This window comes from Python bivittatus, unplaced genomic scaffold (assembly GCF_059951505.1).
Source record: "Python bivittatus isolate LINGU-HERP-01145 unplaced genomic scaffold, Pbiv_v1 ctg000330_np1212, whole genome shotgun sequence".
NCBI lineage: Eukaryota > Metazoa > Chordata > Lepidosauria > Squamata > Pythonidae > Python > Python bivittatus.
In genome coordinates, this window is record NW_028277058.1 from 46,099,293 (window position 1) to 46,113,388 (window position 14,096).

General features: G+C 36.9%; 2 protein-coding genes across 24 annotated transcripts in view; one reads left to right on the forward strand and one right to left on the reverse strand.

Annotated features, from left to right (window-relative positions):
* Nucleotides 1–14,096, forward strand: part of PTN (pleiotrophin) — a 100,319-nt gene that overhangs the window by 80,542 nt on the left and 5,681 nt on the right. Inside the window, exon 5 of one of the 3 annotated variants that reach the window (XM_088141160.1) lies at nt 13,407–13,460. The exons of 1 other annotated variant lie outside the window; for it this stretch is intronic. In XM_088141160.1, coding sequence (XP_087997286.1) covers nt 13,407–13,460 — 54 coding nt within the window. The remainder of the gene's footprint in view (nt 1–13,406; nt 13,461–14,096) is intronic. One more of the 3 variants, XM_088141161.1, reaches the window with a different exon arrangement.
* Nucleotides 1–14,096, reverse strand: part of CHRM2 (cholinergic receptor muscarinic 2) — a 273,908-nt gene that overhangs the window by 15,269 nt on the left and 244,543 nt on the right. For 7 of the 21 annotated variants that reach the window (XR_015796240.1, XR_015796245.1, XR_015796244.1 and 4 more), the window contains 2 exons: nt 6,356–11,399; nt 1,120–6,266 (listed from right to left, as the gene is read on the reverse strand). The exons of 6 other annotated variants lie outside the window; for them this stretch is intronic. The gene's annotated coding sequence lies outside the window, so the exon portion shown is untranslated. Of the gene's footprint in view, nt 1–1,119; nt 6,267–6,355; nt 11,400–12,037; nt 12,106–14,096 lie in introns of those variants that run through there. 8 more of the 21 variants (XR_015796239.1, XR_015796247.1, XR_015796246.1 and 5 more) reach the window with 5 other exon arrangements.

A 14,096-nucleotide genomic window follows, 5' to 3' on the forward strand; every position in this document is an offset into this window, starting at 1 on the left:
CAGGTGATTTTCCCACCAGGCATTGAGAAGATTTTCACCTGCTTAGTTTTGACATAATTGCTGTATCATGTATCTTTAGATGAAGCTCTAAAGATAGAGCTCCTCTTTTGTGACTGAAATCCCCAGTCTCTTTCCTTCTCTGCAGTTTCTTACAGGTGTGATATATATTCCACCTGATCTTATGGTCTTAAGAATTAATTTATTCGTTTTTCTGTTTTTCCTATAGAATATTATTAGGGAGCATCTCTGCCAACTCCCTGGATCTAATTCTACCACTAGGTGTCTCTCTTGACAGTTACTTTCCCCCACACCTGTGGGTAGTAGGAAGGTTACTGCAGTATTGCGGTCTACCACCAGGGGTTGCTGTTTGCTATCAAGTCTTTCGAAGTCTAACAGCAAAACTCCAAATATAAAACAGTTCAGTTTTACACACACACATATTTAAAAAATCCCTCTTGTAGACATTTACTTCAAAATACATGTAAACAGTCACCGTGAGATATATTGGTCATTTGCAGAATGTGGTAATGGGAATTCATAAGCTGCCAGTGTCTGAATCAATCTTGAGGGCAGAGGCCATATTCTAAAATGGAGAAGACTTCTGTTCCTTTTCTGAGCCTCAACTTATTTAATGGGCATTTTGTGGATGTCTGTGTTTGTGTATGTGTGTGTGAGTGAGAGAGAGAGAGAGAGAGAGAGAAAGTTCTCCGGGTAGCTCAACAAGTGCAATTAGTTCTTCTCAAATATAAGCTCTTGCTGAATCAGACTAAAGGCTCAAATAGTCCAGCATTTTGTTTGCACAGAAGTCAACAAGGTACCAATAGAAAGCCCACAAGAAGAGTGTAAATGCAATAACCCCCCCACCCCCACACATACAACTGTGTTCCGTAGTATAACGTTTATTGCCCCTGATACTGTGATTGATATGTTGGTCGTCCTCAGGTTACGGCCACTTGTTCAGTGGCCATTCAGATTTGTATGGCACTGAATGAGGGGGATTTACGATGGGTCCTCGGAGTTCTGGCCATCACAGTGTCCCCACAGTCATGTGATCATGATCTGGGTGCTTGATGCCCAGCTCAAAATTACGACGTCACAATGAGTTGTGATCATGTGATCACGATTTCCTACATTCCCTGCCGGCTTCCCACAAGCAAAGTCAATAGGGAAGCTCACAGGAAATCATGGTCACACGAGGTCCTCATCTAATGACCTGCATTTCCTCACTTAATGATGGCAATCAGGACAGCCAGAATTGCCATCGCTAAGCGTCGAGGTCGCGTGACATTGTGCTTTATGACCTCATTGCTTAATGACAGCAATTTCAGTCCCTTTTTTTTAATAATAATTTTTATTAAAGTTTAAAAAAACCAAGATAAAAAACTAATACAAATTAAGAAAAATATAAATAAGAAAAAATAAAAAAATAAAAAGTGCAAAGGGAAAGAAAGAAAAAAAGAGGGGAAGGAAAAAAGAAATATGTAAAGAAAAAAGAATATGTAAAGAAATGACTTCCCCTTCATCAGGATGAGTACAAACTTATCACCTTCTCTAACATTTCAACCAAAAATTTCTTCATCCCATATCACATCTTTTATCTATTAGTAAATAATAAAACCTCATCATTCAATCTTAATCAGCAAAAATCCATTAAGAGTTACTAGAAATAACAATATATATATATATATTGTTTATATATATATAAACATTAAATAAGTAAATCAATTTCCTTTCCTTTCCTTTACACAATAACTTATCATTTTCTCTAAAAATACAACAAAAAAAATCTCTTCTTCCCATATTTTATCTTATATCTATAAGCAAACCTATAAAGCCTCATTGTTCAAACTTAATAAAAAAAAAATCGTATTAAGAGCTACCAGATCTTAATCTTTAAACCCTTCAAATCATATCCCACAAATTAATTTCTTATTTTCTCTTCATCTCAGAAATTTCTTCACAAATTCAACACTTTCCTTCAGTTTTAACATCATAACCCATCACTTTCTCTAATCACATAACAAAAAAAATCCCTTCTTCCCATATCATCTAACAGTAAATCTTTAAAGCCTCATCATTCAGTTTTGATCAAAGAAAACCCATTAAAAGCTACTAGAAGAAAAAACATCATATATTTTAATCTTGATCAAGCAAATGTACTATATAATTCTTCTTGGTTTTAAAAGTCTTGTTTTTTTATTCCTTTTAAGTAATGTCCCAGAAGCTTATTTCTTTTCATTCTCTCTTTATCTTTTCTCAGGAACGCCATGATAAATGTAATGCATCTCTTTTCTATATCCAAAATAAGAAAGTTGTCCAAGTCACTTTTCTATGTTGAAATCCATACACCCAAGTCTTCTGATTCATTATTTGTGTATCCCTTTTAGCTATTAAAACATCAGCCAGTTTCATTTGTAAGTCCTGTGTAGCATCTTTGTCAAAATCAGTCTTGTATCCTATCATATTTAAGTCCATATTCAAAACATCCTGATTCTCAGTTGCATCCTCTTATATTTCCTATTTAAAACCCATTTTTATGGTATCAGACAATCCTAAGAGAAAGTTTTGAGTACACTGTTGCCAAATATCCTTGAATTTTTCCAGAGTGTCCTTTTGTTGCTCATTTCCAAATAAGAAAATTTTAAAGTTTTTAAACTTACATGAAATTTCTTTAGTTGAGGATTGAAGGAAAATCACCCAGTGAAGTAAAACTTGTCTTTCTGAAGGTTCTTAGTATCCAAAAAGCAATTTACAAGCCATTTTCAGAAGTGTTTAAGAAAGGAAGCAGGCGAACCCAGTGTCTTTATGACCGCATCGCTTAGCAACAGCAATTTCAGGCCCAACTGCTGTCATAATCCATGGACTACCTGTATAGCCATCGTAACAACTATCTACCCTCATCTTATCTTGAGACAGGGAGGAAATTTATCTAGGTTTTCCACTCCATGTATAATCACTCATACTGGCTAACGTTGAATGCAATGAACTAGTTCTTTTCTGCCAACTTTCATTAACGAGTGGAATGAATTTCATCTGCTAAGTCCAATTCTAGAGTCCAATATACATTGGAATGGATTCTAGAATTTGTTCTGTAGCCTTCTGTGGTTATGATTTGGAGGATGTGATCCTGCTTTCTAGATTTGTTTGGGGAAATATCAGGTCTACCTAAGGAAGCTATTTTCAATGCTATCAGTCTCTGATATGAGCAGCAGGTGATCTTTTTTATATTGCTAACTGAGCATAGAAGTTGTAATAGGACATACAGTTCAGCATTCTCGAGCAATTTGGCCACTGTACCACTCTAAAGTGAAATTGCATTTAAAACAGTTTAAAACAACCCAACATCCATGGATCTTTCAGCTCAAAAAGCTTTTTAGAAGAGCCGTGCATTTACTGCTTTCCAGAATATTATCAAGGAGGACAATTTGTTCAAAGGACAAGAGCTATTACCGAGAAGGTCTAGTTCTAGGCCCCTTTATCTTCTGGGATGAAGGAACCTGTAAGATCTCTGTCTAGGCTGTACAAACAGGGTGAATAAATTCCATTTACAGGAGATAGTCCAGTAAGAACCGTATCTGAATGAATGACAGAATCAAGCATTCTGTCTCTGTCTTTCCTTCCCAGGATTACAATTGCATAAGGGGAAGAGTAGAAAAGAGTATGGACCTGTTGATACTGGCCTACTCAGTCATGATCTTTCCCTGAATTCATTATCTTTCTTGTGTTGAGAAGAAGGAGAATTGTGTCAGGACAATTTAGTGTTCCCCAATTCACCAAGAGGATTGATAATGAAGCTCAAGCTCAGATACTTTGGTCACCTAATGCGAAGAGAGGACTCCTTGGAAAAGACCCTGATGCTGGGAAAGATTGAAGGCAAAAGGAGAAGAGGACGGCAGAGGATGAGATGGTTAGATAGCATCACTGAAGCAATGAGCATGAAACTGAACAAACTCAGGGAGGCAGTGAAGGACAGGAAGGCCTGGCGTGATATGGTTCATGGGGTCACGAAGAGTGGGACACAACATAACGATTGAACAACAACAAAATTCACCAAGAGACACTGCACAAGAAGAGAGCTTTTGATGCTGAAGTTGCTTCCCTACCATGTGAAAAATGGCAAGGTGGCATGACAGGTCTGTGAAGAATGCCTGTGAAGGCATTCTTGTTTCATCCTTCCTCTCTTTCCATGTGGGATATTGACTCAAAAGATGGCTCTAGCTCAAGAAGCAAAATGGTTTTTGAAACGAAAAGAACATTTCCATCATACAATATTTGTCTCTTGCTGCATCTACTAGCTGGAATCTCTTAATCTCTAACAGAGCCTTTCAGTGGTCACAGGAGACTGGACAGAAAAGGCAGGAAAAATGGTGGACACATTCCTTGCATGTGTTTAAGTGAAGATTAAATAGCTATCAGCCAGGAATGCTTTAATCTGAATTTCAGTTCTGAATGAGCATTGGAATCCTTGACCTAATCCTTATAATCTATTATTCTGCGCCTTGGCTACAGAATTTGTATTTTATTCATGTATTGGATACAGATCAAACATCAGTATTTCAGGCACTTAAATTGATCAAAATATGAAGGTATATCATACTGACAGTGAGTAAATGGGAGTAGCTTTTCTTAAAAAAAATATGTATAATCATATTTTCCATATAATCCATATAATCATATATATGGATAAAAATTTAGGTAAAAAAAAAGTAAAGTTATTGAGCTAAAATGCTGAAATGCTCAAAACCCATGCTTGTTTAAAGCCCTTTCAGAAGAATTCTATCATAAAATGCTGGATTTTCCTCCCTTTAATTTTGTGCTCTCAGTTTCAGCTTCTTTTGTGATTATTGGACTGCTCAATCTATAATGTGGCTCATTAGATAGATGCATAAAAAGGAAGCATAATCTTTAGCATTACTGGAGGCAAAGGAATAAGCTGCTGTTTGGAATAATTAAGTAGGAAAATGAAGGATTTTTCTGATATTGGCTGGGGTTGCAAACAAATCAGGCTAAACTAAAATGGGATTAAGTAGTCTGGCATTCTATATGTAGTGTGAACCCAAGCCAACCATTGCCTTAGTATGTCGAATGAGCTATATAATTACATTAAATGATAACATGGTTATTGTTTAGCTATAGTGGATAACATGATCTCAGCCATTCTGTTTTGTTAACCTAGCTTTAGGTTTTCATGAGTTATATGAACACATTCACTATGTGGGAAACCGCTCCTTCACTCGCCTTTTCTGTCTTTCTCCAGCATGGCACCTTCCAGATATCCTGGAGTGCAGTTTTCTCCCATCCCCACATGGGGCCAATGATTGTTGCCTGGGGATGATAGGAGTTTGTTTGTTTAAACAAATATGATAGGCGTTGTAGTCCAGCACCTCTGGAAAATCCCAGTTTGAAGACAGCTGTTTTCCATACATACTTATAGTTAATGCTTACAGCAATGGCTCCTTTCCCAAGCATAGGTAATGGAAGCTTGAGGAATTTTAGTAATTTTGCCAATTCTTATGTGAGCTGACCCAATCTATATCTGCTAGATAAATATGTCTATCAGGAATTAGTTGTCATGACATTTGCATTTTCCAAATCTTCTGACTTCCCACTTGATTAAAAAAAAAAATAGATCTTTTTGGCAGCCTAGCCACTTATAATTCCATGGACTTAATAAGTTCTGGAAAATGGTGCATGCTCGGGCAGAAAGGAGGCAAGAATAATGGCTTCCATGAAAACAGTCAATAATATTGGCAGAACTTTTTTCACAGTGATGCTATTTTTCCTGGGTGAAAGGGAGAAAGAAGAAAAATTAATCAGAAAAATGGCTTCACTTCTAGATTTGGCACTCAGCAGTGCTTGACCGCAGTAGGAGTACTGCTTGAAGCAATTATACTTATTATGATATTTTTTTAAAAAAAAAGAGAGAGAGAGGTAGCATAAGTGAATGTTTATTCTAATTATTATTCCAAGTGAGTAAGAAAAATCTTTCCATTCTGGATTTGAGGCCTCTTTCCTTTCGGTTTAATTTTCTCATCACTTTCATTCCATTTCTTGTCCTATATAAGCCCATCACATAAACTTGAAGAGGAAAGTATCTCATTTTGTCAGATCCTGTGTGGCTGGCAAATTCAGGGAACAAGAACCACTTGGTTCTCTGGAAAGATCTTCATTGCTAGCAGGTCATATGGGACAGAATCTTGAAAATCTGTCAAAGCAGTGCTCAGATCAACTTAGAGCTGGTGTAATTAAAGCAGAGTTATGGAGTCCTTGGTGCTCTCTGAGCTTGGCTGTTTGCTTGAGGTGTTTGCATGAAAACAACCAAGCTCAGAGAGCACCAAGGACTCCACAGTTCAACCCTGAGCTATATATATTCTCTTCTATTGAAAGCAGAGTTCCTCTGCGTCTGTTTCTCACACTTCCCCCTCCTTTGGACTAATTTCTTTTTCAGTAATGGTCCAACTCCCTTCTGAAACAGTTTGGTTCCTTTCTTCATGCCCCCAGGGTCTATTAGGCACTCCATCACATACTTGCAGAGGATTGTTGCAACGTTGTGTTCTTATTTGAAAATGCTGATGCACTTTTGGCTTACACAGGCAGTGTGACAAACAATACATGCTGCTCTTTATAAAGGGGAAGTGAGAACATTTCAAGATTTTTTTGTGCGTGTAAATAATTTGTATTAAGGATTTTGATTACAATACTAAAAACGAATACAAACTAAACTTAAAGAAAAAAAGAAAATAGGAAGAAAGAATAAGAAGTGCAAGAAAAAAGAAAAGGAAAGAAGAGAAAAAAAGGATATAACAAAGAAAAGGACTAGAAATATATAAAGAAGAGACTTCCAACCTTCATTACAACAAGTATAGACAAATTTAGTAACTCTTCAACCCTTATAATGTTACAAACAGATTTCTCTTCATCCCATATCCCATCCCTTACCTATAAGCAAATCCATGAAACATCAACGTTTCAATCCTAGTGTCAGCAAAAAGTCCATAAAGGGTTGGCAGAACTTTGCAAAATATTGTCTTATTTTAACCTTGATCAAATAAACCAACTTTATTTTCCTTCCTTTTACTTCTAACAGTCTTAATCTTTAATTTATTCAAATATTGTTGTAGGATTTGCTTTCTCTTCAATTCTTCTTTATCCCATCACACAGACTTCTTCAAGGGTTTAACAAGCCTCTTTTTGTAGACCAATAAGAAACTTAATTTTTAAAACTTCAGCCAGTTTCTTTTGTATATCCAATAAAGCATCCTTTTCCAAATCATTCTCTTGCTCTATCATTTGTCGTTCCACTTTTGGTACTTTCTCTGTCCTGTCAGACAAAATTTGCTCCACATCTGTCATTCCCTCATTAACATCTTTTGGATATAGTCTATCCATAGAGTCAGATATCATTATTGACACTGTTGATTAGCTACTAATTTCTGGCTCCATTCTCTAAAGTTTTCCTTTAATATTTCCAATGTTATGATGTTTTGTGTCATTTTGTAAGTCCCAGTACTGATGCCAAAAGCAGGCTTGTATTTTTTTTCTTCTACTTAGAATCTTTAGTCCCCTCTAGTGTCCAGTTTCTAAAATCATAAAGTTGCTTATCTTTGTTATGACTTACAATAGCCAAGATAGCTGAAATAAATCTGGTTCCCACAAGAAGCTATTTCTTTTTTATACTTAATTCCAAATTAACTATAGTAAATAGTTAATCTTATAGTAAAAGTCAAATCAAATCAAATCTTTATTATGGCCAAAGACCAACATAAGGAAGATGGGGTACAGTCAATTAAAAAGCAGAGAAAATATAACAGAGTATAATAAAAGTCAATATTTCAAATTTATCTGGACCTTTAATCCATTTATAACTTTCTTAAATCAAAATCTTATTTAGATTTTTGCTGTTTATTTCAAATTCTTTAAGTTCTTAAGCTTATAATTAATTTTTCTTTTGTTCAGAGTTGAAGCTAAATTCACTCAGTGACTTTTCAGACTTGTCATTCTGAAGGTCTCTAACAGCTTTAAGATGGCTAATAGGCAATTTCCAAAAGTGATTAGAAAGTGAGGCTTGCAAACCTAGTATTCTTTAAGAGGCTCTGCTGTGGTTGTGAGCAAGATGGCTAATCCCTTTGTCTCCTGGTGCTCAAACCTGTGGAAGATCTCTGTCCTGTTATCTCCTTGCGAAAAGCAGCCATCCAGAGCACATGTAGGTGCTCTCCCATCCACTCCTTGTCCAGAGAGGTTCTGAAGGACCAGACTACTAACCAGTTCTTTGGTCTTTGCCATGGTAGTCAGCTTCACTTTCATGGAGATGTCTTCAGTTCACTATACCTTCCCCAGAAGTCCTCAGAACATTTCAAGATTTCAAAAATGTACTAACTCTCTCTTCAAATAAGTCTTCCCTTTTAACCTTCCAAAATAAAATGTTTCCACTCAATCTGTTTACAATTTTAACTCGCATTCTGTTGCACCAAAACTGTTTTTTTTTAAAATTATATATTGTGAAGATGCTAGGGTGGTTATCACATAAAGGAATATAGAAAAGAAAATATAACAATGTAAAAACAAATGTTTCTCAGAGGATTCACAAGCTATTGTTTTTTTTTAAGGAATGAAGGAAGCAAGAAAAAGAATTGTGGAATGGATGGCCTGTAGACTGATCACCAGTAATAATGTTTTGAGTCTTGGAGTTATTTTCAGAGAAAAAAACCTTTTTGTTGAGTTGGTACCACTATAAACCATATCTGAGCATAACCATGATAGGTCCTATCGCAGATGTTAATCATCAGACCCCCCTTTCAAACAATAAGCAAAATGATCATTTCTTAAGCAGTCACATATTCATTTTTCAGCAATGACTCAGAAGTTAAATTGATTTTTTTTAAGTGGAGGGGGTTACAGAAAAGAATAATATCCTCCACCAAGAAGCATCTTAAAAGGGGGATCCATTGAAAGGCATTTTTCAAAGTTCCTGTAAACTCTAAGCCAGCTCCATTCTTTCGCTTGGCCTAATGAGGCACTGCTGTCCAAGTCATAGGGCAGATGGGGATAGGCAATCGATGGCATGTGCACTACAGAAGCCCCCACCCACGTTTTCTAACCCTTGGGCCTCAACAATTTAATATGCATTTTAATAAGCATATCACAATTTTCATTGAATTCAACAAACTTAGGAAAGTTGCCACTGTTTGGCTGTTTGCACCTGTTGGTGAAAATACATGTGCTGCTAAACTACCTAAAATTCTACTTCAGGAAACTGGGGAAAACTTGAAATCTAAAAGGGGAGTGTATATTTTAAGCAATATAAGCTGCTGCTGAAAATGACAAATTTGTGTCACATTCTACTTTTTTCCTCCTCTGATGTCAGGTCATTATACTGAGTATACACCATTCAAGCAGCAGGAAACAGTGATGTAACTTGTAGGATAAGTGACACCATAATCTAAGTTAGTTTCATGGTATTTTAGTAGAGAAAAGAAGAAGTGGATGTGCAGGTTCAATATGTAAGTTCTGATAGGTTGCACGAAGCTGTAAGTAGATTTCAATCCACGAATAGTTATTGGCTAAGTAACTCATAAAAAATTGATGGATAATTAAGAGCAAGCAGCATGAAATTGTTTAGTGTAGCCCTTGAATCTCTCTCTGGCCAGCAAGAAAGAGAATGTGATGGGATCCAGGATAACCAATTGCAGCTTATTCAATCCAACAATTCATAGTGTAACACATAGTGGACCGGGTTCTTTCTTTATATATTTAATATCTATCAGTGAATCAGTTTTTATTTGTGAGCTGCCTAGAGTCACTTGTATAGTGATATACAAATTTATAGATAAATAAGTGAATAAATAAACCCTGGGATTTTGATATACAAATTTATAAATAAATAAGTGAATAAATAAACCCTGGGATTTTGACTAACTGTGCCCCCAAGGAAATTAATCATCTCTGAATTATGACACAAACAGTAGTGATTAATGTTCTGGGCTTGGACCAGTGACAAGAAAATACAAGTCTTCCCGCTCAACCATAGGCATTTCTCTCAGCCTAATCGATCACACAGGGTGGTTGCTGTGGAAATAAAACAAAGGGAGAGGAGACCTCCAAGAAAGCTGCTCTGAGGAAAGGGGGAAAGATATGCAAGAAATATACCAAGCCAACCTCCAGTTCTTCCAGTACCAGCTTCTTGATCAGTCTTGTAGGGCTACCATATCTGGGCTGCAAAGATAGAGAAGACCACCATGTTGGCAGCAAAGAGATATTAACTATTTAACTTTTTGCTAGCATTTAGAGATTGTCTGGATCTTTACAGACCACTGCCTAAAGTGGCTGCCATCTACACAGCCTTAAGTATATTGTTCAGGCTATGCAGTTCCAGTGAGAATCAGCATTCTTACTTATTGTCTGTGTCAGCATGATTCAGAATGCTGAGCCATTTATTATGGCTCCTTAACGGGAAATAACACAATCTGATTAATCCGATGAATCAAGTTGTGTAGCACATTGTTGGGAATTCTCCATTCCTTTTACCAGGACATTCATACTACAATAGTCTAGAATTGGCATATTGTACAAGCATTACAGTGCTTTTATAGAATCCGATACAATTCACAGTTGTTTGCATTCAAGCCAACCCAGCCCCTTTGCCTACCAAAGAAAAATAAATTGTAATATATTTTAAATTTGATTTCCACAAAATGCTAGCTATTCTGTTTCTCTTTTCTAGCTTTAAACTCTGGATTGCTGTATATTCTGGGGCACAAGCTTTTCAATTGGCTTCCTCCTAAAAAAATGCATACATAATATAAAGGTGGTGACATTAAAAAAGTCTACTTGTATCAATTCAGAACTGTGTAGTATTGCCGTTATTAAGAAGGAATGCTGAATATTCAGATGTGGATCCAACTGCACTAACTTTAGTTAGATGGAGAAAGACCTCTTGTTTAACAATGGCATGACTTTATCATCATTTTGAACTTTTCAGTAATTACCAACCTAATCGGGTTGGTCCTGAGTGTTTCTGTACTGCAGATTGATAGAGTTATATTTGGACCTCTCCAAGACATCAAAGATTATTTTTTTTAAAAAAGGACAAAGAACTTCTAAACTAGCCTTTGCCTTTATGAAGATCCTGTATACTGTAATGCTGTGTTGAATTCTATCTTGCAGTTTCTCAAAAGACTTCTTCCCCTATGAAAGAAGCTTCTGCTTTATTCTCAGGGTGCTTGACAAGTTCTTTTCAATTTCTCTTGGTGCTTTTTTTTTTTTTTACTGTTACTAAGAGGGGGCCAGGGCTGCTGCTGCTGCTGCTGCTGTTTTCTTTAGCTACATAGCTTTTACTCACCTTGAAGTCTCTCTGATATCCATATTTCCCAATTTGAACAGAGCCCATGGAATGAATTCTCCTGGAGTTAAAGGAAGTGTGAGAAATCAGGAGACTGCAGGTCACAATGGATTTCACAATGAAAGAGGGCACATTCACATATTCTGGCCACTTCATTACTAAAAAAAAAAAATGCAAAAACATTGCACTCTACTCATAAGCATTTCAATGAATTTCCCTTTTGGGAAAAAATGAAAGCAAATTCTCTTTCGTCTGTCTGAGTATGAAAAAAATACAGGATAAGTTGCACCGTTGTTAATTTGGTAGATAAAGAAGCTCTTCAGTGCCATGAAATAGGAAAGCTTGTTGACTTTTTCTTGCTAGAGTTCCTATGCCTTACTATGGCAAGCGATTCCTCAGTTTTATTTTTTTAGTCTCTTCTTGGCCCATGTGTGTTAAATTAATGGAAGAGAACCATGAGTGAACATAATACCTAAACTTCTAAAATGAAGACTTTGACAGCAGAGTACAAGAACCATAAGATGATTTCAGATTCCAGTTCATTAATTTTCAGTCAGAATCCTCAGTTGTGAGTCTCTCTATTTTGGCTCAGTTTTTAATCCAAGATGAGTTTCAGCAATCTAAGTTTGGGGTCCTCAGAATTCCACAAATGGCTGTAGCTGCTGAATATTGTAAAAGAAATTTACAGATACAATATACCTTGTTGAGACAGTGTTAGAGAATAAGGGTGGAGTTTGGTGTCAAGTTCTGTAAAACGTTGGTTTTTGCTAAAAAACAAAACAAAACAGGAAATGTCTGTCATTTGTGTTTGACAGAATTAGCTGACATCTACAAATATAGCTGACCATTTTATTTGGATAACATCTGCCAAATTTCAAAGCAATCATTTCTTGAGTGGTTATTTGAGAGGAATTGTTAAAGTTTGGAAGTAGTAAAATGAAAAGATTGATCCCCCTTCCCAATATTGTTTGGCAGGAAGGTGGCACTACATATCCTTGCCATTCTTGCATATCTTCCACACCATTGTGTCAGATTAGGCAGGATGCTAAGAGAGAAAAAAAGTAGCTTGTTTGATTGGTCAAATGTCATTCCAGATATTGGTTTTGTGGTTTGTTCTTTGCATTGCCATGATTTGTGGGATTCACTTTTCTTAATGGTGTCTGCCCACCCCGCATGCTCTAAATGGAAGGCCATGGGCAGGTGCTACCACAGAGAAGGCATAAGGGTAGGGTTTCACAAGATGACATTGTTTCCACCCCAACATATGGTTGGCTCTGACCCTGCAGGTCTAGAAAAGTAGTTAAAACTTGGCTTTGTCCTCAGACACTTGGATCTGTAGAATTCCTATCTGGGGGGATATAACCCACTAGAGTCTCTGAACACCAGTTAAGTGTTTTATTTATTTTAGTTGTATGTACTTTTTTTCCCCTTAGCATTTCCATTTACGGGCTGTTGTTGTATGCCACCCAGACTTACGTTGTTTGAGTTGGGCAGCCATATAAATCCAACAGATAGATAGATAGATAGATAGATAGATAGATAGATAGATAGATAGATAGATAGATAGATATTTGGCTACCATAACACTTAGGTTGTTGGAACTTGTCAGGCATTGGTACTCCCCATATGTTAAGTCTTATAAGTTCAACCCTAGGTCAGAAGTGAATATAACCACTGTAATACAAACTCCCCACAGAGGGGTGGGAGGAGGATCTTGAGGTTTCTAGTATGACATCCAGACAAATTAATGTCTCTAGCTCTCAATCCTGAAAGTGCAAATGACTAAGAAAAGAAGGTGTGCCATCATCACATCTATCTGAACAGTGATGGCGTCTCATTTGGCCAAGATTTGGGTTAGAGTAGGCTTGAGAGACTTGATTTTTACCTTCAGAGCATTCCCAAACACACATTTTTTCAGTTCTTCCTAGCTACTGCAGACAAGGTTTTAAAAAGCCCTAAGCCGTAGACCCCACGCATCTCTAGCCAGCAAGTGAATCAATTCAGATTACACTCTTGCAAAATTGTTTTCCATATTTTTTTTTCTCTCTTTCCCTCTTTGTGTCCTCAGCAGAAAAAGTACACAGCAACAGCATTGAGAGAGGGAAGAAAGGAGGAGGAGAAGGTGAGAGTGCACTTCCACACAGATCACTTTAGCTCTCGGAGAAATCCAAAGATTCCCCAGTAAAAAAAAAGGAAACAATGGCAGGTAGTTCGAAGCATTTGTGTGTGTAGGTGTGTGTTTAAAGAGCCACACAGCATCTTTTCTCTTGCTTTCCAGTAGTGGACCAGGACCTTCTTTCTCCAGGAGCTAACGGACATTTTCAAGGTCCTCCACCAGCTAATCCTTGAGGCAAGCACTTGCATGCCAAGTATAGCTGGCTGTGGAGATAAGAAAAGCTGGGTCTGAGTCATAGTTGAGTTCTATCTCTTCCCTTCCTCCATTTCTTCCCAGACTATTAATATCCTTTTTAAAATATTGGGGAGGGAAGCATATCTGGAAAGTAACATTAAATATCTGCATAGGTGATGAGAGATATACATGACTTAAAGAAAACAACACACATTTATTTTTAATATTTCTTTGGCAGAGGGAGAAGGCAGGTGTGGGAAAAGTGCCCTTCCTGCAAAAAACAACCCCCACTAATTTGCTCTTTTCCTATGGCTGCAAACTTCATTATTGCACAGAGGAGGAAGCAAGATGAATGGTAGTTGTGGCTGCTCCTTCTTGTTCCTATCCCAACTCATTCATCAGTTTTGA